General features: G+C 40.9%; 3 protein-coding genes across 4 annotated transcripts in view; 2 read left to right on the top strand and 1 right to left on the bottom strand.

The window, feature by feature from the left end:
• Nucleotides 1-81: 81 nt before the first annotated feature.
• ccdc59 (coiled-coil domain containing 59) lies at nt 82-2,818 on the bottom strand. Its single transcript, XM_020653457.3, has 4 exons — nt 2,574-2,818; nt 1,511-1,862; nt 914-1,022; nt 82-506 (listed from the first exon to the last, which is right to left on the bottom strand). Exons 1-4 carry the CDS (start codon nt 2,773-2,775, stop codon nt 342-344), a joined length of 828 nt encoding a protein of 275 aa, XP_020509113.2. The 5' UTR covers nt 2,776-2,818; the 3' UTR covers nt 82-341.
• A 223-nt stretch (nt 2,819-3,041) lies between these two features.
• On the top strand, nt 3,042-18,073 carry mettl25 (methyltransferase like 25). Of its 2 annotated transcripts, XM_065951096.1 has the most exons (13): nt 3,042-3,325; nt 3,514-3,675; nt 3,813-3,919; nt 4,310-4,891; nt 6,124-6,271; nt 6,770-6,838; nt 8,382-8,476; nt 8,740-8,769; nt 9,328-9,401; nt 10,087-10,180; nt 10,453-10,527; nt 10,997-11,068; nt 13,521-18,073. In XM_065951096.1, the coding sequence occupies exons 1-13, from the start codon at nt 3,109-3,111 to the stop codon at nt 13,626-13,628; spliced, it is 1,833 nt and encodes a 610-aa protein (XP_065807168.1). In that variant the 5' UTR covers nt 3,042-3,108; the 3' UTR covers nt 13,629-18,073. The 2 variants fall into 2 exon arrangements, with proteins under 2 accessions (XP_065807168.1, XP_020509102.2); XM_020653446.3 differs by lacking the exon at nt 6,770-6,838.
• A 2,295-nt stretch (nt 18,074-20,368) lies between these two features.
• LOC109998509 (protein O-mannosyl-transferase TMTC2-like) overlaps nt 20,369-27,740 on the top strand; it is a 52,838-nt gene continuing 45,466 nt past the window's right edge. Inside the window, exon 1 of the mRNA XM_020653391.3 lies at nt 20,369-20,509. Within this exon, the coding sequence (XP_020509047.2) occupies nt 20,427-20,509 (83 nt within the window). The 5' untranslated portion in view covers nt 20,369-20,426. The remainder of the gene's footprint in view (nt 20,510-27,740) is intronic.

The following is a 27,740-nucleotide window of genomic DNA, read 5'->3' as shown; positions in this document are numbered from 1 at the left end:
GGGCCCACACACACACAAACACACACACAAACACACACACACAAAAACACACTGCTGCTGCCGCTGAAAGAACTTTACAGGGAACTTTTAAGATTTATTGATTCCAAGGTTTGCCGCCCTTTTCTTACAGTGCCCTCTTGTGGTGGAAGATGAAAACACACACCAGTATTAGGTACAAAAATACAGTGAATGGAAAGAGGCAAAGCGACTTATTCAACCCATTGCATCACAGATAAAAGTGTTGTCAGTGTTAAAAACACAGTCCTTAAAGTCTCTAGTCGAATAGAGGCAGGGTACTTTCTTTCCCCGTGAACAGTTCAGTCTCAGCTCTGGTTGGAGAGTCATTTTCCTGCTCCTTGGATCTTTTGAAGCAAATACTCCATCTGGAGGTTCAGGTTGGGCTGTCCTTTCTTTGTCTTCTTGCTCAGCATCTGGAACGTCTCCACCTTCTTCTGTTTGTACCTCTGGGTGGCTTCTTCTCGCTGCTGCTTGTTCTTCAGGTACTCCTGGTATAAACAGAACAACAAGACAGTGTGTCACATTACAGAACCATGGTCAGTTTCGGAGGCACCATCAACAACCCTGATTCATGTACAGAGAACAGATTACAAATTTCAACACTCGTGCTATTAATGTTTGAACCAGATTGTATAACTCTCGTCTGTTGTTGATTTTCAAAACCTTTGCCTGTAAATTTGTCGTTTTCATTTATTGTGAATTCAATTGTAACATTTCTGTTATTCTAGGATGCCTTGCAAAATCAGGCAAGGGCACTGAAGATGAAAATTAATCTTTCATACAACTAGGATTCACTTATTGAAGAAAGTCAGACAGCAATGTGACCTGACGTGAAAAAAACAACACATTTTTTTCTTATCGTTCATAGTCAACAACAAACAACACAGTGTGTCACCTCTCTCTTATTTTTCCGTTTATCCCTGACTGCTTCAAATTCCTCTTTGGTCTTCTGGTAGGATGTCTTCTTCAGCAGTTTTTTCCTCATGCGGTTGCTGATTGGCAGACTGCAAGAGAAAATTAGAACGAATGTATAACTTCACGTCAAGCTAAAATAAAAAAAATCTTTCTTGTTTTTAAAGAGTTCAGAATGTGATGCTTTTTGAACCCACTGATCTGAGATTTTTACACATGAAACATTTACACATGAAACAATATTACTTAATTAATTGTTCAAATGTTGCGCCACAAGCAGCACCAATTTGTTAAATGTCACACAGCGCCCCCTAGAGGCCACATGGCTGTTAAACTTGTTTTTTAAAGCTCTGAGAAAGATGGAGAATATGTTTTTCTCTGTCTTTACCATTCACAGGTTTGTTAATGAATGTGATTTCTTTAATTTTCTGCAACATTTCTCCAAACTTCCAAATAAATATATTCTCATAAATTAAAATTTCAGATAATGACACAACAAAAATAAGTAGCGTTGATGCTATATTATCAACTGGCTGATTAATCTATGTAATATTTATATTGTACAGCAGCGACTCCACACCTTTCTTTCTCGGGGGCTGCAGATACTTCCGAGTTCCCAGCGACAGATTGCGTGACCTCAGATCCACCAGTCGCCTCCGGGTCCGGATCGGCAGCTTCACCCTGGTGTGCCGTGTCATCGATTTCTCCGTCTTTCTCCTGTCCTTTCATTCTCAGTATACTCCTGTTCATTCTATTCGTCCAGGCCTCATTCTTCAGTTTCTCTGCCTCAGCCATGTACAGATGTTTGAGGTGTTCTGGGTACTCCTCCTTGTAGAGGGGTTTAGAGTCGAGGTTCTTCCTCTGTTCCTTCCGCAGCAGCTTGTTGTACTCATGTTGGACTTTTTGCTTTCTCTTAAAGGCAAACCCCTGACCTGAAAACAGAAGACACATCGTGATACGTCAGGTTTATATGGAGGGATTCTTCATCATTATCAGTACTATCAACATGATCATACTGGTGTTGGAATAAACTAATATTACCCATGATTCTTACATCAGAAACCTTCAAATACTCATTTATTTAATTTAACTTATACCGACACTTTACTCTGTGATTTAATTTAATTATTTTCTTCTACATTCTTATCAGAGTGTTTTTGTTTTTTGGTTATTTTCGTTTTTTATGTGTATATGTGACTGTGTGTACATATGCATACATGTTTAAAAGAAGAAAAAAAAAAGGAAAAAGGTAAATTGTATTTCTGTGATTTAAGTATCGTTTAGTATTCTTATTATTTTTCAATAAAAATATTTTGGAAAAAAAACAAAAACATAGTTACACCGAAAGATCAAACGATTACCATGCAATACAAACGATAAAAATCGATACAAGATATGGACAATTTAATTTAAATTAATCCCAAACTAATAAAATAGTGGTGACTCAAATAGTACAGATTTAAAAAAAAATTAAAAAAATTATATTTAAAACAATATAAATATATTAGGTAGATGATGTCGCTTTGTTTACTGTCTCTTCATCAATGCAGCGTGAACTTAATAAAATAAAACCTTTCATCCATTATTATAACAGCTGTTCCTTAATAGTGTGTGTTGTGAGTGTTGTGTCGAAATTAGCCTACCTTCCTTAATGCTGCCTTCGAACAATTTATTGTCGGGGACCCATTTCTTCTTAACACCTTGTGGGTTATTTTTTCTGTTCTTCCAGTTGCCATCTTTCCGTGTGAAACGACTTTGTTTCGTTTTTTGACCTGTCGGTGCCATTAGAGTCTCTTTTTTTAAATCAGGAAAAGTGTTTTTAACACCCGTGAAGCTCGGCTGCATGTACTTCTCTTACACACGCGGAGTGATGACGTGTGTACTGCAGACATGTTAATCGTATACCGAGCACTGAGGTTATTGAAAAAAAAAAAAAAAAATCCAGTTAATTTCGATATTGCAGGCTACAGTTGTTGGCGCAAAGTTGGGATTCATTATCGCACAGTCGTAATAAGTAATAAATTATCATACACTTTCATGCATGCCATATGTGTTGCGTCAAATACGAAATCATCGAACTGTGTTATCGACTGCTCATGCCTGGGCGTTCATCAACAGTGGCCGCCTGCCTGCATGTTGCATTTTCTTTTTTAGCTCCTCTTTAGAGAGCTTGTTAAGATGACGTCTCCGCCGCGCAGCCTCGCAGAAATACAGCGGCGGGTAGATGAAGTCAAGCGGTTCCTGTCTAACACTCTCAGCATCGCCAACGCTCACACTGTGGAGTTTTACACTCACGACGTGTGGCAGCGGTTTGTGGCCGTGTCGCCTCATGAGGTGCTGACGAGGGTAAGAGCATGCAGTGACCAGCAGAGGGAGCCAGAGCACAAGACAACAGGTAAGTAGAGCTCAAAAAGTTAAGTGGAGTTTATAAAGTAGACTTTTTTTTGTTGTTGTTGCTGCTTTCAAGAACACAAGAACAGAATTGCATTTTAAGAAGTCATCACTTGATTGTACTTAATGAGATTTTCTGTGTTTCCACATGTTTGCATGAATCTTCAACATTGCCTCTGTCTCCCAAAACAGAACAACCCAGCACCACCTTTGGGTTTTGCAGCAGCACGAGTCGACTTGTTGACACCGATGAACTGCTGCAGGCGGCCAAGGCTCACTCTCTCCCTGGACTCGGAGTTTGTATGAGCAGAGATGAGCTCCTGCAGGCCCTTTCGGGGGACGGGGGAGGGAAAGGTAGGGCAAAGCGGACTGTCTGAATATGCAACCGTACATGCTGAGAGAAGGAAACCACAGGGAGATTGACAAGAATGTGACATTGCCATGAAATGTAAAATGTTTTTTTTTTCTTTTTCTTGCTCTGAATACTCCAGCTGCTGTGCTGGAGCCGGATGAGTTTATGAACTCTAAGAAGTCTCATGAGGTGCAGTCCATGTCTGAGGTGGTGGCCTGTCTGGCCCAGCACTGTAGAGTCCAACAGGTAAAGTTCAAGCTTAAGTATTAAAACATGACTTCTAAAGAAAGTGGGCCCAATAATAAAAAAAGAAAAACCACAGAGGATTCAGGGTAAAGCTGTCTGTCACTCATTGGCTTCAAATAACTCTTAACACCTACAGTATCATGTAAATAGATATCACTACACAGACTAAACATACACATGCTTTAAAATAATTCTGTTCTATTCCTCCATAGTTGGTGGATCAGGTTTTTCTCTAAAGAATTTGGAAAATGTTCTTATCATTTACTGTATACCCCATCCATCAAACTACACTTCTACTTTTCTTAAACCAGAGGAGGTAGAGACGCGCCGTCCATCTTTATATGCACCTAATGATTTGTATTCTTCTTGTAATCTTTCTGCCTAACTCAGGTGATAGATGTCGGCTCGGGGAAGGGCTACCTGAGCTCCTTCCTGTCTCTGCAGTACGGCCTCAGAGTCTACGGCATCGACTCCTCCAGCACCAACACCCACGGAGCCCAGGAGAGGAACAGGAAGCTGAAGAAGTTCTCCAGGGTGTACCAGAAACACAGCAAGGCCGCGAGGACACGGGGAGAGGTGTCAAAGTCCCCTCAGGAGGATGTAATAAAGATAAGAGCTGGTGTTAAAGGAGAGGATGGAGGAGGAACTGTGACAAAAGAGGAGGAGGAGGAGGAGGAGGAGGAGGTGTCAATCAGCTGTCCTGACATCAGTTCTGCAGTGGAAAGACATTCAGAGCCGCAGTCAGAAACAGACGAGCTCTTCCTTAGTGCCCTGTCGGTGGATTTGGTTAGGACTACACCTACCAGAGTTCCCCCCACCCAGCTGAGTGACGAGGAGAGGGAGCGGAGGAAGAGGGAGAACCTGGAGAGGAAGGCTAAAAACAGAACAGACAGCTCCGTCACCGTTTTTTCTCCCCTCACATCTTATGTGACGGCGGAAACAGAACTGCGAGAGCTCATCGACGAGCTGGAGGTAAATAAAATACAAGGGTTGGGGGTTTGAATCCGACAGATGGCTACTTTTCCAAATGTCATTCCCGACTCTCTCTCTTCCCCTTTTCCAACACTATCCACCGTCTTGTCAGTTCAATAAAAGCACAAAAAGCACAAAAGTAAATCTTGAAAAAATGGGTCGAACACACGCAGTATCACCCGGGTCTTGAAGTCACAACTTTGGCCACCAGCAGCACATTGTGATCATGTTGAGATAAGAGAAATGTGAGAGCTGGAGGTGGTTGTACACACAGAATCGAGGTTTCACCAGGGTTGTGATAACAGCTAACAATGGGAAGGAAAGACAGAATTCAAACTGGTGCCTAATATTAATCAATCAAGAACGAAAAACTTCAGAGTTCAGGGACTTCTCGTTACCAAAGTGAGAGATGTGTGTGCTCCATTTTGACAACGATCCATCAGTCTGTGAGCGAGAAACTGATGATCAAAAGTTCTTTTTATTTTCATTTCCTGTCTTTTTTTTTTTTTTTCACATGAGGATACAAGTCTGTGTGGATTATTTGTGAAGGACAGTCCGAAGGTGCCATGCAGCCCGTCATTGTAGTGTCAATTGAAAAGCAACGTGGGAGGAGGAAATTGTGTAGAGGAAAAAAAAAGGATTCATGGACTTTGAAGGTCTCAAAGACGGTTTATAATTCTGCATCATCATGCCTACATTCTGGAGCATGTTTCACTGACTTGCTGGGACTTTTTTAAAAAGATGAAACTTGAAACTTTTTGCTACAGCACCACCATCAGGACTTTAAGCCAATGAAGTGAGGACTTGCCTTGTTGGGTTTATGTTGTATGCACTGCAGTCAAGTCTTTTTACACATTTTCATTAAGACGGCAGCATACAGCACACGACCGAAACAATTGAAAGCCATTAATAAGTCTAAAAATGATATTTGCAAAAACACAAGGGCTTTGCTGTTTGTTTGTTTGCAAAGCAGTGATGGTGCGGAAATGAGACGAGCCGTACCGCTTTCCCCACAGCAGCTTCTGAGATACCATGTCAGCCGCAGCAGCTGCACTTTGCATTACTGGAGCAAATGTAAGGACGTTATTGTGGTGGCAAAATGTGCAGGGTGTCATCATCGATAAATTCTACCATCGATCTCCATCCTTCCCCCTTTCCCCATTCCTCTCATTTTCTTCCTTCTTTTTTCTCTCCTTTCTTTATTGAATGCTTTTTTTTCCTCCTCATTCTAGGACGCGGTCATGGTCGGCCTGCACACGTGTGGCGACTTGGCTCCCAGCACCCTGAGGATGTTTGTGGCTAAAGCAGAGCTGGCCGCAGTCTGCAGCGTGGGCTGCTGCTATCACCTGCTGTCTGAGGAGTTCGATCCCGCCAGACAGGGTAACCACACACACACACACACACAATGGCAGTGACACACTGATACACACAGAAGGGACAGATTAGTGCGTTTGTGTTTGTCTCTGTCACTCCACCCAGTTTTTGCTTACATTTTGTTTCCATACATGTCCTTCCAATTCCTCCTGAAACACCTGATGTCTTCAATTTATCTCTCTGAGTAAACAAGGTGCATGCTCTGCTAAGAGTTTTTGAACCTTAGTCAGGGTGCTTTCATGGATTTGGGATATCCGCTGAGAATTAGAGAGACAGGACAGTGGACATAGAGGAAAACCAGGGGGAGAGAGAGAGAGAGCGGGGGAATGACATGTAGGAAAGGTCGGATTCAAACCCGTGCCGCCCGCTCAAACATGGAGGCGTGCAAGCAAACCACTAGGACACCTTCTTAAACTAGTGTGAGGTATTTTCTCTTAGTTTTTGCAGGCTGTTATTTTGTCATCTTCCACACTGAAGAGATTGTACGTCATCTTTTTACTTCAGGTGCCATAACGCTGCAAAAACAGACTGAAATCATCTCGTTTTGTTCTCCTTCTCTGCACACTTTACAAGGTATGAAATTGTCCACATGCGTTCCCCCCCCCCACCCCCCATGAGGGAAGAGAGAGCCCCTCGCTAAAAGTCGATACATTGTCACGTCATCTCTTGTTAACAGCGTGACCTTCGACCCTCGCGTCACCGCTCCTCTCCCTCAGAGAGCGGAAAAATGATATCACGGTGGCTGATTGAAAACACTCCTTTCCTCGGTTGTTCCTCCAACTCCAACTTGATCTCTGTTAAAGAACTGAACAAAGACATTCACACACATACACTCTCCCTCTCTCTCTCTCTCCCCCGGCTGGCCTTACAGTGCAGCCTGGGATAGAAGCCAGCTCCTGTGGTGGCCTACCTCACCCTAAAAAGGAGCTAAAGAGCTGAAAAGCTTGATTATAAAAGCTGGTCGTACATTTATGCAATCCTCTCACTTAGGAGAAATGCATCCTCCATGTTTAGTACCTTATGTGGAATTAGGAGTCCAGTGTGATGCTCACTCACTAACAATTTTACTCACAACACACACGCTTGAAGATAAGTACATTCGGGAATTTAATGTCGAGGGCCTGCGTGTCTCTCGATTTGTAAGAGTATGTGAGCTTTAAAAATATTTGTCTTTCTGAGTAAGACTGTGCGTACACGACCTCTTCAGATGCAAAGAGTCTGTGTTTGCCTCCATATACAGCTCTGTGTACATCCTGTAATCCACCCTTCAGCTAGAGGAAAAGCCTGTCCACTTCATTTGCCTTCAACAGGTCCTTTGTCAGCAAGCCATGTGCCGGGCACACAGGCAAGCTAACCTGACTGCTAACACGTTAGCACGTCCTCAGAAGTTAGCCGGCCGCAGCTGCACATGTTATTATTGCTTTTTTCGTGACCGTGTTCCTATGGAAACCCCCCCTCGCTTTGGCCTCAGTCTCTGACCCTTTTTTTTTTATAGACGACATGAAAAGCATGGCAGCCTGTCAAGTATAGTCACCCTCCCACTGGGAATCTGTGTGTGTGCTAAGCTATGCTATGGCAAGAAATGTGTGGTGCTTTTTGGGGGACATATATATATATTTTTTATATCCCTATTTTAAAGGATATCTTGAGAAATAGTTTTATTCACTTTCTAGCTTCAGTTTTGATTTTCAGATTGAGACCTGTCGTATGTCTATATCTTTAAAATTAAGATTAAATTAGCTTTACTTAGAACAAAGAAATTGGGACAGGGTGGAACAGTTTGCATGCCAACAGTAGTAAAATGATTTACTAGTACCTCTAAGGCTCACTAATAAATACAGTTTATCTGATGTTTAAATAAAATAATAACACAGGAACGCTGGGTTAAAACTGGGAAAATGTATTTCCCACTTAATGTGTACTTTAAGCCCAGTTAATATGGCATGAGAAAGTTAGCAGCGGATCTTCTAATTAATCAAAATTGAAATGTTTTCCTCTCCTGTTATGTCGAAGTCTCCCTTGCAAATATTACTCATTCGTACCCTCTGATTGCAGATGTTTTGCAAAGCCTGCAATCAGTTTCCCCCATATTATCTCTGTGTGTGTCTCCTCACAGAGTGTTTGCACAGTGCGTGTGGTTTCCCTCTGAGTCAGTACCTCCGCCACCAGTCCTGGTTCTGCGGCAGAAACGCCAGGATGTCTGCGTGTTTGGTGAGTTTGGATGACACCACGGGGAAATGTTGCAGAGCAGCAGCTTTCCTGGATAAACATGTTGTTTTCTTCTTCATGTGAGGAATGTCTCAGTCTGTAAACAAAGCATGTGTGCAAAGTAAACAGTCTTTTTTACTTACTTTGGGTTACAACCGTAAGCAGGATATGTGTGTTTTATTAAAAATGAGGTTTCAGCTAAGTGTCACAAGTGGTTATTACCTACATCAAATTTTTCTTTTTGCATTTATGTCCAAAAAAAACAGGCGCTGGAGAGAGTTTCAGTCGGTCAAGGGGTAAGTTAGGAACACATTTAAACTGTAATCACTATTATAAATTCAGTCATCATTGCACAAGAATGTGTGTTAAATGGTTTTCTCTGATGAATCACAACTTCACACTTGTCAAATCTAATCAATCAAATCGTTTCAAACCTCGAACATGGGCGTTCACACAAGTTACACAAGTCTGTGTTTTATCTTCATCCTCAATCTGTGTCATGCATTCAAACAATCAGCTCGTTAATTCTGCTGTTGTTGTAAGTCTTTGATTGACTTCATTGTATTTAAATTTGAAATTTAGAGCTCGGGGGTTCTAAGCCAGAGCTGATACACGAAAACCACCAGCAGTAATTAGTAGGGCATGTTTATAAATGATAATGTAATCAATGTTGGATTGATTTGTTGACTCGGGGCTTGATTGCCTGCTAGTCTTGCATCAGGCTTTGAAAGTGTCAGAAATATTCTTCGACTGTTTGTACACATTCTGGAGGAATTAAAAAAACCTTTTCCTGATGCAGTACAAATAAATTGTGTTGAATCACGTTGACTTACACGACATTGTTTCTTTTACAGATTCAGATGGAGTCTCTGTTTTACCGGGCAGTCCTTCATGTTATTCTGAGGGATCACTACAGCTCCTTTAAAAGGTAACACACACACACAGCTGTCTGCATCTGGTATCACTTAATTTGATAAATAACAGCATGTATCAAGAGCCTTTCATATTCCATAAAATGATGCAGCCAGGTAGAGCTGGGTATTGTCCACAACTTCACAATTCAATTAGATTTCAATTCTTTTGGTCAAGATTCAATTTGATAGCGATTCGATTTGATATTGATCAATATGCTTCGATTTTGATTTAATAATACACATGACAGAAATAGCCAGATAACTTATCACACTACCTTCTGATTATTGTTAAATAATCATTTGTGCAATATTTGTATTGGTTAAGAACAAACTGACTCCACAATGTGTTTAATCGTTTCATTATTCTTTAATAAACAAAGAATAAAACGCTCTGAAGTGAACAATTAGTAGAGAGGTAGAAGTGGCTTTGATTCTGCAACCTCTCCAGCCAAAATACCAAAGTCTCAGCAGCAGGGATATTAATGCTTAGACTTTAGTATTTTGGCTTCACTTTTGTACAACAGTAGGAGGTGGATACTCGACGTGCATCTTTATATACAGTCTATGTTTGGTTCTGGTTTCTTTTGTGAGCGATGTTTTAGTTTAGTTTGTTTGTTTAAACAGGCATTAATGATTTCAAGGCAAAGATTATACATTCTTTGGCTGAATATTCTGTCTGTCCGTGTGTTTGCTCTGCAGTGAAAAGCGAGTCGGGAACGTCTACTCCAAGGCTAAATCCTTCGTGGACTATGTGCGTCGAGCTCTGCGCAGACTGGAACTGGATGAATCAAAGGTCAGGAGCAAAAATATTACAGCTTTTCTGGGTTCTGGATTTTCCAGGCACCAGGATGTTTAGGACTTAATCATCTGGTTTGCCCTGGGTATCTATGGCAATGAGGATGACGTATTTATGCCTGTTTTATATCACTAGCACCTCCAACAGAAATAAAAACCCTCCTTATACTTTCACTTCACATACTTTAACTCCTCATCACAATCCCCTTCCTCCCACTTTTATCCTCCTGCAAATCCCTCCTGTTCTCACTCCTCTTTTTTTTTCCTCAGCTTTCTGACAGCGACATCCAGGAGTACCACGACACCTACAGGCCAAGAATGGATGAGATGCATGCCTTTAATATGGTAAGTCCCCCATACATTATCTCTGTATTAAAACTTCATCCTATACTTCCAGTCACATCAGCCTTTTTTTGGCTTAACTTTGTGTAAAACATTTCCAATGCCAATAAACTGCACACCATCAAATGAGATCATGATTGTTCAGAATGGGGAGAAAAAAACAACACCCTCTGGGTTCTACTGAAGCCACTAATTGTGGTGTCAACCAACATAACTATTTTCTCCCATGACATAAAGCATTAGAGGCTTTTTGGGATCAACAGCCAGCTACTGGAAAGACTCGAGTCATACTGGGTTTTAGTATGTCGTTACAGTAATGCTTTAAAGGGACATTTTGCAGGGCAAGGGCCAGTTTGAACAGACAGACAGAAATATCCCTCTAAAAAAAACAAAATAAACAAATATATGTATATATTTAAAAAACTGTACAATTAACCTTTTTTTTTTATCCTTTGATGTCTTATCTGTGTAGTTGAAGGTGGCTTTGGCTCCCTGCATCGAGGGTCTGATTCTCCTCGATCGTCTTTGTTACCTGAAGGAACAGGTAGAGTCATTTCTAATTTGACACCCATCGGTCATTTCAAATTTTATCTAAAAATAAGATGTATATGTTGATTTTACACAGTGGTGATTCTAGGGTCTGTTGGGGGCCAAGGCAAAAATCAATTTGGGGGGCGCGCTAACCAGAGTTCAGCAGGGCAATGAGAGTGAGTTCTGTTAGATGGGAGCCCCTTAGGGAGGTTTCCTACTGTCATTGCAAAATCTGCACATTTTTGGCAACAGCTCTGGAGCCCCCTAGTGGCCCCTAAAGCAGTTGCCTGCCTTACCTGTTGACAAGCAGCTCCTATGATTTTACCATTACATTATTTTGGTTACATTTCTGTAAACACAGTATTGCAATAATATTTTTGCAATACAATAATATGAAATAGTAAAATAATGTTTAAACTCAAATGTATTCTTTTTGTCACAGAAAAAACACAAAACATTCACATTTAAGAAGCCAAAGCTACTCAAATGTTCCTCTAAATATTACATTTACTTTTCCTGTCAAGTTTTTGTTAATGTTTAAAGGTGAAAAGTTTGATTTTAACAAGAAATTGAATACATTTTCAGTTCAAACGAATGCATTGGGCTCTTTTAATTCACTGGTACACCTCGTTGATTGGGATTTGTTGTTTTGCTTGTCACATGATGAAAGCCAGGACACAGAAATCTCATCTTGAGATCTGGAAACCCTTTTCGATTCAGACCACTGACAATAATACATGTAGGTGTGGACTTAATTGAAACCAGGCTGCATTTAAACATCTTGAGCCTGTGCAGCCAAAGACAACATGCTGATCTGTAGTCTGAGTCATTGTGATGAGATACGTACAAGCACCAGAGCTTTGAAGTCGTGATTAAACGCAGAGCTGCGTGTCAGATAGACTTCCTTAAAGTAGTCATGTAATCAAACGTTGCTACGTCAAAAGTGCGAGTCAGCTTTCAGAGATCTCCCCTGAGGAGGAGCTGAGGAGGAAATAAAGGAGTGATGGATGGATGGGGATTTGATCCATATGATGATAAGTGTGATGAAGCATGTTTGGCTTTAGAGGAGGAAACACACAAAGAGGTTTGATAAATACTGAAGCTTTATCATTCAGAATCACAGTGTAGAGTCATGTACATTGGTGATCTTGTGAACAAAAATCAACATTTTTGACAACAAATATAAGGATTTAACTAAGTCATAAGTGTTTTTTGTACGCTGATTTACATTGCCTTTTTTTGGTCTATCCACCAATTTTGTTCAGGCTGAAATCTTAACATCAGTTTGTTTAATTTTCTAGAAGGTTTTACAGACATTCACGGTCCCCAGTGGATAAACCTGCTTACTTCTGTGAGCTTTTATCTAGTGTAAACATTAGGTCTTGTTTTTCGTTTTGGGATAAATTTCTTAACAACTATTGGATGGATTACCATGAAATGTTGAGGCAAACATTTAAGGTTCCCAGATGATGAACCAAAAGAAATTTGGTGACCATAAAACTCACTAGAATGACCAAATTATCAAGTAAAAATGTTGGTTTTCTCCATGACCAAGTACCTTTAAATCCTACTAACGTTACTGCTGAATAGTCTACCTGACGCGTTAGCAATCTCCAATTGTTGATGTTAGCTTTCAACCAATTGCTAACTAGCATACCAGCTTAAAGTTAATTTAATGCTAACTGAAGCTGTCTGGACTTTGCTATCTATAGCTAACCATGAATGTAATGTTGTGTTTAAACCTTTAACATGGCTCCAGGTTCATATGTATTTTTACCTCATCTGCGTTGGTATATTTTAATACTAATTTAGCACATGTTAGCATGCTAACAAGCATAATCAGGATGAATAGGTTAACATAATTCTTGCCAAACTAAATTTGGCAAGTGTAATGTTTTTTTTTTTTTTTGCATTGTCACTGTAGTTCTTTTAGCATGCTAATACTAGCATTTTAAGCTAACACTGCAGTCACTTAATGTTGTTTGGACTGGTGGGAAAAGAAACTGAAGCCTCCATTTATGGAAGCCAGATCCAATGAAATAATGAAGAAAACGTTTTTAGCACAAGCACTTCCACAGTGTTGACATCTGCTTTCACTTTTAAGACAACTCTCCCAAAAAAACATACCACGGCAAAAGTAGCTCAAAAGGTAGTTTGACAGCAAGACTAGCGAGGTATATTGGTGGACGTCTCCAAGTATTCTGGGACTTTTAATAAATGTAACCAGCAAAGGAAGACAAACGTACACGAAGAGGAGTCCACCTGAAACAATATTTGTTCAGATGTTTCTTTCCCCCTGGGGTTTCAGCAGAGTCATCTTTAATGGAGTGGTAATCATACAACAGGTTATTCCAGCCAAAGCAAAACTGGGAGGAGAATCACGATTTTTGTGATGTGTTTCTTATTCAGTAATATTTTTTTTTTTTTTTTTTTTTTTTAAATGATTTTTAATGTGTGTCCCGCAGGAGGATTTGTCATTCTCAGCACTGGTGCAACTGTTTAATCCCCTGCTGTCACCGAGATGTTATGCTGTCGTTGGACTGAAGAGTTATGAAAGAAAATGTTCAAGCTAAGTATGAGCAACAATCATACTTCAAGAACTGTTGTGGTTTTCTTTTGTGGTTGTTTTAATGCTATGATTTATTTATGCTGTCTCTGTGACACATTCAATATCTTATCCTCTACTGTTTTTAATTCAAATTAAATCTTTATAATTTTTAAGTATTCCTCGTTGATGGTGTGTCTCCTTTCCTGCCAAAAAAACACCTGGAAAAACTGTCAGGCCTGTTTGATTGAAATGTATCCGTCTAAGCCTTTTTGTCTTCATGTGTAGTGAGTGACCTGACTCTGGAGAACACTTGTGTTTTAAGGACCATTCGGGGAGCCAGGGGGCATTATGGGATTTAGGACCCCCTCATCAGAGAGGGCCTGGAAACCCCATTTTGAGGGGCTCCCCCAAAACCATAGGAAGTAAGGGAGAAGATACAGAGCAAAGAGGCGCCCTTGACCCTGTTTTACTTCTGTTTTTCTTTGTCGTCGGTCATCCAATATATCATGCTCCTCTTACATGTTTGATAACAAATGTTATAGTCCTGAGAACGCACGTGAGTTATGGTGGTGGGAAACACACTGAGGCTGATAGAAGGCAGACTCAAGGCGTAAGGTGAAAAGCTGAGGAGGTACCATAAAACGTCAAACTGTGAACTAGGGATGCAACGATACACTAAACTATGAGACAAATGAAGTAACACTTTAATACACTCTATATGCATTTCTACTCTTTCAATACATTTTTAAAGGACTTAAATAGAGATAACAGTTAAACAAATGGTCCAAACCACTTCCTCTGATCACACCTCTCTCTGTTTCTTCTCATCTGTCATCTGTAGCTGACTGTCCATTCTAAAGCCAAAGGTCTGACATTGTTGTTGTGCTGAAACGGTGTCCAAGAGATTTATTTATTTTATTTATCTCAGCAGAGAGAGACGATGCTCTGTGCTGCGTCTGGACCGTGTTTGGCTCCAGCTACTTGTTTTGCACTGACAGCCTGCACTAGAGGCCAAAACCGGCCGAACACAAACGCAAGCAATTCAAGATGTGAACGCAGCTTCTTTTTTTTTTTCGGGATATAAATGTTGCTAGGTTTTTTTTTTTTTTGTGGCCGAGTGAGTCACGTCCTGTCGACCTGTCCTGCCCTTGGTGCTTGCACGCATGTTTTGCACACATATGTATATGTAAACACACCCTGGTGAAGTGTCTTTCATGTTCCCACATTGAAGACATGATAGAAGGCCTTACTCACTTACACACAAACAGACTTCAGTAAAGGTTATCCAGGCAACAAAGCAGATTAATGACAAATCCCTGACTTTGCATTTAGAAGAAAACAGGAAAAAAAAAACGTGTCAGGATGTGATGAAGGTCTGGGAGACACAAATAGCCGCTGCACTGGGAATCGTACAAGACAATCCCGTCGCAGATGACTTTACATTGCGAGGTAGGAATGAGAGGAAGTGGCGGGGAAGGGATGGGAGTGCGTCAGACACTTCAAACCCTTTGCTCTGATTTTTTTGTTTCTCACGCTAGTGTCTTGGCACGAATCAAACTCCTGCCACCCTCTTTCCTTTGAAAATCAATCTCAGTGTCCTCCAGATTCATAAACAGGAAGGGTTTGAAAAGTTTTGACGACCCAATAATCATGTTCTCCGCAATTGAATGCACAGTTTGGAGCTAAAAATGCCCTTTCTTGTGAATGGGTAAACTAGCTTTAAATACATTGACCAGGGCAAATCAAATGGTACAGTAAGGAAGGGAAGAGGAAGGCTTATTCAAGTCAACACATCTTTAAATGATTACATGAATGAAAGAAAACAGCTGACTATTTTTTGTATGTCAGAAATCAGAAAATCACCTTGTTCATTTGGTGGCATTATCCTTCAGATTTCACCCTTGGGTGGGTAAGCTAAGCTTTAATGCTTTTATGATGTTATACTCGGAATTTTCTAATTACATAAACTAAGGTAATCTGACAAATCACATTATTCCATCATGCAATTCCACTTTTTTGAAGAGGAACTATCCACTAGAGAGTTTCCTGAGAACTTTTGCACCATCATGGCACCTTCTCTGAAGCAGGAGGGTAAAAAGGTTCCTCTTAACGGGGTTCTTTAGGAACTAAAATAAATCTTAGTTCCTGAAGTTTGGAATCAATAAAACAGGGGGAGGACTTCAACATTGCCTAGAACCATTAAAAAGTTCCTTTGGTCCAAAAACGCCTAATATAACAGCGTTTGAGTTTCCCACCCAATGTATGATGTCAATGGAAAGTGGCAGCCATGTGAATATTGTGTGAGGTGAAAACACAATTTAAAGGTCTGTAAAAGAATGACATTGCCACATATTCTGCAAACCCCCCTTTACTTCTACTTCCACTCTCAGACAAGCCTTCCTAATGTCTCTCTTTTAACCTTAATCATCATCTAGTCCTTTTTTAACAAGCACAAGCACAAACTGGGGTGTTTTTTGGCCGCAATTAAAGAAGACGTTGCCAGGAAGTGGCCCTGGCTGCCACCATCCTATCCCTCCAGTGACAAACAGACTTCATTTCCCTGCCAGTCGCCCTGCTTGTGCGGGAAGAGGGGATTTGGCTCTTGAGTGTTGAGCCGGGCACACACCGCTTGTTTTAGATTAAAATCGATGTCCTCACCTCATGTCACTGCAGTCTAATCCTCCTGAGAGCCAAATGAACACAAAAAAAAAAGAAGCATTTAGCACCTGTCAAGGATGCATCTGTGGACGTGTAAACAGGAACATCAAGATGTTGAAATGTTTGCTTCGATGTCAACCTGAAGACACACTTGAAGAATGGACGACTGCTGTTTTCGATCAGTCATCGCGTATTTCCAATAACAATGCATGTCCCTCTGATTCATATTTTCCATTAATTTTGCCCATTCTTTTATGTGCGGTTCTTCAGTTTAATATCAAATTAGATCCATCTGAGTCATCTGCCGTGTCATAGAAAACAGACAGTGTAAACGTGAAACACTTGTGTACGGCTTGTAGAAAATTAGTACTCCAGCTCTAAATCTTTCTCTGCTCTGTCCTCGATGGTTATGTGGTTCACACGGGTAAAAACCATGTGCCTGAAATTGTCTTGATTTGTGTGAATAAGATTTATATTACAATAAGGTGTCTTTTTAAAGACCTTACTAAAACTATACTGTTACAAAGTCATTCTTATAAGGCAAGTATTTTCACCTCTCCTCTATTATTCATCATCTACAGGGCAGCTTTCAACTCCCAAAAAATAATTTATTACATTACATTAAGTGTAATGACAATAATAATAAAGAGCATTTTCAGCCGCTGCTTTGTATTGTTGTCTGGCTTTTTTTTTTTTTATCTGTTGCTGATTTATTTCACTTAATCTGTTTTCCTTTCTTTCTGAAACAACACTTTCCTCTGACCCTTTGGCACAACGTATGTCATTTTACAATGCATCATTAGTAAATGTAAAATAAAAAGCAGTCATTAACTTATCTGTCCAAATTAAGCACCAAACCCAAACAATCATCAAGCCCCCCCCGCCCCCCAGACGGTTATATTTCTGACCTTCCTGGGCCTAAATAGGAGGTGACATCCTGGCCAATGTTCCACAAACCCATGCAGGGTGGAATTGATTCTGTGTGTGATATCTCCTGATTTTTGGTTGCTGGGCTTCAGTGTTGATATTAATACCATGAGAGAGCTATTTCTGTGAGGGGTTGGGCCCGGGCCGGCTGCCTCCAGCTGTGATTATCTTTTTTTCCTGTGTGATGCCTATCTGCTAGGGTGAAGAGGCTGTGGTTCCGGAGTACGTAGCACTGGGAAATTACCAGTACTGGCTCTGTGTGGACTAATCTGGAGCAGAAATCTCTCATTAGGAGCATCAACGGGAGGGCTCTGCAAGAAAAAACTGTTTTATCTTTTGTTTCTTATATTGGAAACAAAAATACTTATTAAGCCATGACATTAGTTTTGCTAGAATAAAAAACCTATCCACCATGCATAATGATGAGAAAAGGTTTTTTTTTTTTTTTCACAATACACTTCCTTGAGCATCTATAAAGTCCTTATGGTCTGCCTCTGTGAATATATAGCAGGTAATCAGTGCGTGTAACGTGTTTGCTTTGCCTCGGGCCTGTTTACACTCTATAGGAATATTACTCCCTCTTTCCCTGGGCTAATCCTTTAATCACCTGTGACAACTGAAAGACAGAGCAGCTCTTGTCCCCATGGGGCATTGAGACCACACTGTGCATCTTGTAAGCTTTGTTTTTCCCTCTGGAAATGCTGTTTTTTTTTTTTTTTTATGTGTGTGTGTACGTGTTTTAATCAAGCTGGTTTACATCTCTTATCTGGCAAAGACAACAACAAGAAGGTCACACTTTAAGGTTGTCTTACTGATAAAACGATGAACCCAAACACACATTCTCATTGGTAACTCTGACACTGATAAATACAACAGAAGAGGAAGCACCTCAGAAACAAACAAAAAAAAAACAGCAGCCTGCATTTTCAAAACAGCCCTGCAAGTTTCATCCAACATATTCACACGTCTGCCAAATGTTCCTCTGCATTTGTTCAGGGTGGGAAGCTCAAGTGCTGTTATAATAATGTAGGCTATAATGCTTTATCAGGCTGGTTTAAATACAGAGTATCTGATCAAATGTGACCTCGTCATTGCTTCCAGATTAATGAGCAACTGTAAAGACACGGGACAGCGAATATTTGGGAGAACAATAGTAATATTTAAGAGGAAAATAACATATTTGAAAACCATAAGTTATTCTTAAACAACAGGAAATGTAAGCATTTAGCTTCTCACTTCCTTACCAATATTACATTAGCTGGAAAGTAAGGTGCAGGCAAACTTTACATAAGCATAATCTTAGCTCTGAGCCCCGCTATAGCTTCCTAGCCTGTATCTTGTCATTGAGGTTAAGTCTAGTTCAGAATCAGGGTCATGGATGCCACTGTTACAAATGACTCTCTGCCCTCAAGCCCACAATGCCTTGTCACTGTCTCACCCAGTTCTATACATCTTCCTTGAACCATCTGCTTTTCTCTCTCTGCTGCTCTGAGCTGGATTTCTTTGATCCTGGACTTGGAGACAGGCGTTGGTCCAGCTGGTAGTCAGCGGGACCATGGCTGCATATTTCCAAACTGACGCCCCACATGCATCCTTCACCATAGGGTGAGGAACGACGCTTCATCAATCACACACCTACACTCCTAGTGCAGCTTCTCCATAGACACTGTGAGGAGTTTGTGTATCGCAAATGAATCAATGTTCTTGATTTGGGGCTTAAATAAAAGGTGCATTACTTTCCAAGCAAGTTATTGTGCAATTGTAAAGTCAATTGTAGTAAATAATTGACAATGGTAATGTTTTTATCATATAAAAGGTGGATGTTTTTATGTACATCTTTTATTTATTGTCAAATTTCAACTCTGTTTTCAACCTTTTGGTGTTTTTTGCACCTTATTTTTATCTGCACTTTATTTTTATTTTATTTTTATATGTAAATACATGCTGCTGTTCTTATCCTGCACTACAACGAGCCAAATGCAACGAAATTTCATTCTTATCTGCACTGTAAAGTACAAGTTTGAATGACAATAAAGAAAGTCTAAGTCTAAGTCTAAGTCTAAGTTTTCTCGAAATACACCACACTATTAAACGTTTCCATTTTCTTACAACCAACTCTCCCTATTCTTTCTGTTTGTTCATATACTCCTTTGCATTTTTATTAGGTTGAGGTAGCCTAAATCTGGTTCTAATCTTAGGCTTTGTTACTTTCATTTAACGTTGAGGAAATGTCTTTAACTTAAGCTATTTGGTTCTTGCTAATACAGATCACTGTGTTTATTTTATTCAATTCAATTCAATTCAATTCAATTCAATTCAAAAAACTTTATTTGTCTCCGGGGGGCAATTCAAAGGCACACAGCAGTACATTAACAACAGTGCAAGTAGACGAAACATTTTAACCTAAATATAAAGTGTCAATTTAAATACAACTTAAAGCTTAAACTTAACTTAAAAATACAAAATATAAAATATAAAAGAGCAGATATGAGTGGACAGTGATTGGACTAACAGATGTAAACAGATGTAACCATAACTATGTGCAGTAGTGACCAGATGTAAACAGAACTATATGCAGTAAACGAGATATAAATATATATATACAGAGCTATGTGAGCTACTTAAAAAATAACACGAGTTAATGAAATAAAATTAAAAGAGAAAAAAAATCCAAAAATAGGCAGTAACTTCAGGCTTGACTTCCGGCACACGATTGATTCTTATTCCCGTGCATCAGTTGTGCATAAAGGCACGATGACATATTCCCAACACCCTCCACCTTTTTTTTCCTCCAGTGCAGAGCGAGGTGCGCATGCGCAGCCTCCACGGAAAAACCACATGCGTCTCTCCGCTCCGCACTCTCCGGTGCCGAGGCGGAGAGATGGTGCACACTGACTGAGGACACCAGCAGGACTGAAACGCGAACATCTCCGAGCCAGACCCGGCGGTAGCTTCACTTCCTAACACCCCTGGACCCGTCTGTTCACACAATGGGTTAGAGGGAATATGGCTAACTTTCACACACTTTGCACGTCACGGGGAAATGCCCTGCGTTGACTGGAGACTGCCGAGCGGCTGAATTGATAGCACAATAACACCGAGACTTGACAAGAGAGAGGGGGAGAGGGGGAGGGCAGGGGAAGGGAGGAGGAGGAAGAGGAGGGGGGGGGGGGGGGGGGGGGGACCTGATTCCAGTCTTTTCTATCTCAGCTCTTCTCCCATTTCGGGGTTTTGAGAGATGATCACGGAGCTGGTGTGCACCGCCGTGGCTGTGGGTCTCTATCTGAACACTCTGGACGCAGAGTTCTGCTACGATGACAGGTAGGTTTTTACACACTGAGAGCAACCACCACCACCACCATCCGCTCCTCCACTTGTCATCTCTTCACAGAAGCGGGGGGGGCGGGTCGCCTGCACGTTTGCATGCTTTTCTTGTCAGTATCCTGTAATAAATCACTGCTTATGTGACTAATGTAGTAAAATGCACAAAGACCGAGAGGAGAAAGGGGTGTGATGAAACCTGACTGTGAAATTGTAGTTACATCACTAAAACATGCATGCAGTGGCTTATTCTTACATCTTGAGCTGCATTTATGAAGCTTGCACAGTTCAAATGTCTTCATTGCTTCACTGTAGACCTTAAAGTTATTCCTTTGTAAGAACTTAAATTGTGTAAAGCTTCCAAAAAAACTCTTTTAAGTTTTCTCCTTTTTTTTTTGTTTTAAAAAGTATGGTAAGTGTCCACAGTAAATGAGCGAAGTGAGGTGAAGTTCAACATGTGAATTTAAAAGCAGTCCCGTTCCAACCGCCTGCTGCTCACATGAAGTGCTTCTCTTTGTGTTGACGAAGCCCATGTGCTTGTTATAACAATGCCCCTGCACCCAGGGGGAATTGAAGCTAATTTGAACAGAGAGTTTAACAGCTGAGCAAACATGTCAACACCACCACGCTGTGGAGAAGCGTTCGGAGAAACCCTGTGCTGAGCTGATGGACATGGAGATGTGCTGTGGAAGGGAGAGAAATGTTGGACAAATCATGGCTTGACTACAGGATCATCAGAAACAAAAGGGTTTGTTAAGGTTGTGAAGACAAACAAGAGGTCTGTAGTGAGATAGATATGAGAAAAGTCATACTAAGCTGCAACTAACTCTTTACATTTCTCTTTCTTATTAACTTTTTTTTTTTTTACCATGTGAATGTATCAGTCAGTCTAAAAAAATTGCCAGAAAGCGAAAGTATGATGTACATTTTTTTGGGGGAATACTTGCCATTATATCTGTGCTGTGCTTGTGAGAATAATCGCCCTTCATGTAAATGTTGCTCAACAGCTGGTTCCCTTTTTGAAAAGAGGAGCTGGACAGTTACTCATAGACTTTGTAATACTCTTTATGGGCATAAGTGGTTTTTGCTCCTTCAACCGCTCTGTTAAAACTGATGTTCTTTTATTAAGTATGAAGTCGCAGGTATGCAAGATATGTGGTGGATTTCTCAAGGTATTAGAAAAGTGACCAGACAGTGAACAGGTTGCCTCCCTTTTTTGTCCACAGTGGTTGTCGTCTGGAATGCATCTCCAGACACCCCTTAAAGGTCAAAGATCCCCCCCCCCCCCCCACTTTACTTTTCAGCACCGTCGCTGACCCCTCTGTGTGAGTAAGACGGAGTGTTTGTGAAGGTTAATAAGAAGAAGGAGGTGGTGGTGGAGAAACATGGAGTGGTGGTAGAAATGAGCTCCGCCTGCCGTATCCAGTTCCATCGCACCTTGCCAAGTATCCCAGTAAAGCGCCCCAGCGGCTGTTCATCCATCAGACGTGTCCGAACATGCGACGGTGACTCTGCGAGGTTGTCAAGAAAGCCCCCTTTGGTGACATATTACCCGCAGAGCTTTCCTACCTGTTTCAGCCTACGCTCGCACTCCATCCCCTCTGTGAAAGTTCCACTATCTGCCAATGCTTCGTATCCATCAACGTCAAGATGGTAATTTACGCCCTAGGGGGACAGGCACCAGCGTTTTGGTTCAGCACTCTCAGATGGAGGAGGTTGAATACCAATCAGAGGTCTGACCTTCTCTGGTCGTTCATCAAACGGTGTCTTCTCTTGGGGTCAAGAGTCGTGTGCCTCCCGTTCTCTTCCCTCGGGGATTAGAAAAAAAAGAGTTATGAGCAAAAGGTCAAAGCAAGACAAAGACTGAAGTGGAGCGTTACACTGATCACTTGGTTTTGAGTTGTCCGATCTTGGAGCGGCGTTGGGTCTACAAACTAATAGCCTCTGGGAGCGACTGCCAGTTTTACTGGGCCAGCGTTTATCCAAAAAAGTGATTACTGACTTTTGGCCCATATCTTTGTTTTCAGTGTGTTGGTCATTGTCAACAGTTCGAATAGCAACTTCAGATGCAGAATGGAAAGGGAGTTTAGAGGTGACGACTATAAATAGATTGTAATCTTCATAAAGAAAGTCTTTTGAAAGAGATCAGTAAAAAGCCAAATCGTAAATTATAGCTAATATGTTTCCCGCTGATTGGTTACCAGCCCTTGCCTCCTTGGTCTCCTTGTCTTGGACAGATGTCTTGCATAGAGATTATACCCTCAGAAATTCCAGTGGACGATACTACTAGGACTACAAAACAGAAACCAGAAAGCTTTAGACACTAATGGTCCTGTCCATTGTGTACATACATCTAAATTCATAGAATTATCTATTTATAGAGCTTAAGAGATTTCTGAGAAAGAGCAGCTTGTTTGTAGACAAATTTGTTTTCAATGTGAGCTGAGACGATAGTATCTGAGCCATCACATCATAATCAAATTCTTGTTGCATGTCACATGCAGTTCTTGATGTCAAAGATGAGATGGCAAGGCACATAGCTCTTCTGTGTGCAGACTCTTCAACTGACTTGGATATCCCAGCTTGTTTCTGCTTTCTCAATCACGTCAAGTGTTTTTCCTGGGCACAGCTCTGAGCCCAGCCAAGCGCTCTTTTGGCCAACGGTTCTCCCAGTGAAAAGACTCTGCGTGTGAAATGACTAAGTTTAACGGGGAGCAGGGAGAGGACTTGAGCCTGGCCATATTTGATTCGAAAGGAAAAATATTGAGGCGTGATCTACTGGTTTTAGAGGCAGGCTTTTCTCTGGTTCAGCCAAGGGTATTCACTGCGCTGATGTGTTCACGTCTGTACTGACAGTTAGATTGATTGCTTGAGATTTCGCAGTCATCGTTTTTGAGAATATATTGACCATCACGTCTGAAATCTGCTTTGAATACCCATCATCAAGGCTTTTGGCAGTTTAAAAAAATGAGGCTCTGCATGATGCAGGCATTTAAAGGAAATTGTTTTCAACATCACAGACAAATTGACTATTAATGGATGCATTTACAAGGAAGACTTGAGATGTAATTCAGTAGACACCAGGCACTGTAAATGAAATGCATCCTAAGTGGATTCTAGCATTTTCAGCCCTGCCTTCTAAAACATCTGTGACACCAATCAAGTCAGGCACCCTATACGCAACTGAGAAATGCATTATGGTCCCTCTGGGGATTTAAGTAGAAATATCTTCCAACTTGTTTCAGTGGAGCTGAAGTGTTGATCTCCTGCACCCCTAAGGTATCTTGTCGTTCTGTGGGAAACACTGGAATTGAATGGCAGAATTGACCTTGTACTTCATTTACGACTGTAAAATGGACAAAACCTAAGTCTATAGCTTGTTTTAACATTGATATCGTTGGGTGAACATGGGTTGGCACATTTGAAACACGTATCTAATTGTGTTTCAACAAAAGCATGTCATTGCTGAATCATCTCTGTTTTTCATAAAAGCTCTTAATTGCTATCTCATATGGGGTTGCCCCCCCCCCCCCCCCCCCAAGGCTTACTGTTTGGTTGTGGCCCACCATGTTGGCAGGAATCCCTGTGCCTCCTCTTGAATAATTATTCAAAACATGTGCCCTAGTTGTGTTGGGGCTATTTAAGTAACAGTATGTGCTTGGAGCAGATAAATATTGGGGGGAAGAAGTAGGCCAATGAGATGAGTAAGCGACCCCTCTTTGACTGAGTTGTGTGTTGAATGTGTGATAGAAGTGAGGGGAAAAGCTGTTGTCCGTCAGGAGAAATTAACACTGTTAAGTGCTAAGGAAATGTCACCGCCTTTAGGTAGAGAGGTAAGTGAACAATGTGCTGAGTAAAACTAGTGTTTATGGATAGTCACTTTGGCTGGTTTTGTGGCAAAAGGCATTCAATCACGATTTTGCACAAAAAGGATAACTGTTTTACTCATTGGCCACAGAAAGAGTTATGCATTTTGTTTTTGCAGCCAGTAGCCTCCTCAGATTTGGTGGTGGAGGGCTGGGACTATCAGTCAAACAATAGGAAGGCGGGAGCAAAGAGTCTCATCTTGATTACTTGCAGACTTTATTCCTGAAAGCACTTAGTGGTCAACTCTGCAGATGTCGCGGCTTTTAAACTGCTTTAAAGCCACAAATTAAGTCATGATCCCAGTATGTTGAATGAGTTGAATTGAATTTCTCTTTGGGTTTATAATGGTTTCTGACTCCGTGTTTAAGCAAAGAAATGGCAGAAGATGTGCTGAAAAACCGAGGATGAAATGTTGAAGCCTATCTTCTTGTGCTGGGATGAGCTCCAATTTTTAAACAATCCTTATTGGGGCAGGAAAAAACCGTCTCCTGGCAAACAGAGAGCTGGCATGGCTTCTTCCTCGTTATGAAAGGTTACTGAAGCACGCACAAAGCTGCTTCATTTAAAAAAAAGAAAAAAAAAAGAAATCCAGAACATTTTATGAAATGGATTGTTAAAATAAACATAATATCCTTTCTGCAAGTTCCAAGGTTTTCCATCTCCACTTCAGTAATGCAGAAGGTTGGGTTGGGTCTTCATTTAATTTCAGGCCTTATATTGTGTATCCTCTAGTGAAGTGAAAGGCAAAGTTTGGAGTAGGCTAGTATATTTTTAGCATTTGCCCCCTTGTCCCATGAAGCCCTAGTGATGTACTATAGGTTGCTGCTAACCCTTGGCTGGCCCTAATGCTTCACAAGCCACAGTCAACCCGTCCTATCTGCCAAGACGAGATGGCCAAACCTCAGTCCCACGACCCTCCCTGCATACACACCATATGTGGATCCCAAAACACTGTGTATCCATGGACGACTAGGGCCTACATGTTTATCAAGATAGACATGCTAAGGCCCAAGATTAGTCATGTTATACCAAAGCAAGATTCGGAAGGATGATAACCTCCAACCACCGACAAAACATAGAGAGAAAACCGCTTTCTTATCCGGCTAACATGAGCATCGTCAACACGCTCTCTACTAACTGAAACCCTTCACAATTGTGCAAGCAGCATGGGGTTGAATTTCATCCTTATTGCACTAAGCTCACTTTGTAAGCAAAGCTCTTTTATTGTGGCGTTGCATTACTCTTGGATGCTGGCATCTACATCCTTCCTTTAAACCACCAGAAGGACTTCTGACACTACAGATCGCAGTTGGGGTGAAATTCAAAACCAAACCAAAGCTTTGGAATCGCACATATTGCAAGCAGTTACCCTTTCTTCCCTTTGTAATCAATAGCCATTTAGTATCGTGTTTCAGGGACTGTGGATTTTTTTTTTTTTCTACCCCCGGCCAAGAACAGCTGTCAGAACAGAAAATCAAACGTGTTTTTCTGCTGCACATGACAAAGCGCTCGTATTTCACTACAGCTTGTAACAGTTCTGACTTTGAAAACACTCTGAAGTTAGATCTGACTTTCATCAGGTCGCTCTTCAGAATCCGAAGTGCCTGTTTGTTTCTATTTCAGGGTGTTTGTGTTTTTCACATGCATTGACAGATGTCAGTATAGCTAAAAGAGGATGGAGCCAGTGTTGCAAGATCCGTGGTTTTCCAACTAACTTGGACATTTGGGGATAATTTTATACTTTTTTGGTTATCTTGAAAAAAAAGTAAGGCTATATTTATTTAATGAATAATTAATTAATACTCTTGGTACTGTGTTTACGGTTAACATGGAATTGAGGCAACCATCAAAGCCAAATGTAATTTCAGGTTATTACAGTAATAAACTTCTGCTTTCCAACCTAGCTGTGTCTGCTGTTAAAATCACAATAGCATGTCACTTTTTTCTGGAGCCATGTGCCTCAAGCGAAGTTGGAAAAAAAAAAAAGAGCTCTTGAAGATGAAGAAAAACTGTAAAATGATGTTGTTGTTTGACCTTGAACATGAAGGGGTAAATCGCTCTATGCCATGTTTTGAAGCTCCTGTTCATCTCAGCATGGTGCACCGAGACTCTGCTGTGCCCTGATTATAACATAAGTGCCTGGCACCTCACACAATCAATAAGAGATTCATTAGCAGGGCAACCTTGGCGCTGAACCCTAAAGCTGAACACCACACACACACACACACTCTGCCCATTTTTAACGCCTGGCTGCTCCAGCTAACTCTTGTAAAATATACTAATATGCATACAACTCTCTGGGTCAGAACAGGGCCTAACATAGAACCCCCGATCTGTGTGTGTCTTTGTGTGTGTGTGTGTGTGTGTGGGAGAGAAATCCATTTGTGCTTCTCACCTCATAAAAACCTGAGATGAGGAGATTGAGGGAGTCGGTGTGAGGGTTTGAAGGATTTACAGTTCAGCAGAGATCAGATGACACAGGCTGCTACTTTTAACTCGGTTACAGTGTTTGATATTAAGATGAAGAAGAAGTGAAGTTATTGTACTGTAGGTTTTATCACTAGAGAGTGTTAGAGCTGGTATTTTAATTCCCTTAATGTCTTTGCAGTAGGACCATTAGTAGGTTTTTAAAAGAAAAAAATCCCAAAATAGAACTTCACATGAAAGCAATGCGAGGGATTTTAGATTCCACTGCTGTAATTTATGATCCTTTCGATATTAGTGCAGTGATTAAATGTGTTTTTAATTCCTGTGTGGAATACATTTAATACATTTTTGTCATCTGTCCAAGTTGGTTTCACACTTTTCTTTATTTATAAATGTTACCATTTCATTCCCATCCACATGATTTACTCTGCAGAGAGAGATAGCCTTTCTCCTTTTCCTGTTTCCTCCCGATAAGCGCCTAAAAGTGGAAACCACACTCCACAACACAGATAGAGGAAGTGTGGAGGTCTCAGTAGAGCTGTGCTGTTTGGCAGCACTTTACTGTGTCACAATGGGGGGCTATTTGGAGGAGTGATGACATAAGTAGACGGTTAGAAATAGACGGTATTGGTGACAGTGTGTTTTTTTTAAAAGAGCATGTTTCAAAAGAAGGGCAATTTGACTTTTTCATTTCCTGTTTTATGGTATATAGCCGCCGTTTTGAGTTTTGTGGTGCGCCAGTTCCTGCCCAATCGAAACACCAATTCACTCAGGATTGGCTCGGCTGGAGGGTAATTATTCTGTGTTTAGAGCCGTAAAGCACATCATCCTTCAAGTTAACTATCCTGCTTAATTTTCCAGGCAGGGTCAGGAAACATTTAAGTCAATTTTCCCATGTTGATGAATGCCCGTGCAAGTATTGCTCAATAGTCCGCTC

The sequence above is a fragment of the Labrus bergylta genome, chromosome 23, assembly GCF_963930695.1.
Source record: "Labrus bergylta chromosome 23, fLabBer1.1, whole genome shotgun sequence".
Lineage (NCBI taxonomy): Eukaryota > Metazoa > Chordata > Actinopteri > Labriformes > Labridae > Labrus > Labrus bergylta.
This window is presented reverse-complemented; position numbering and strand designations above follow the sequence as displayed.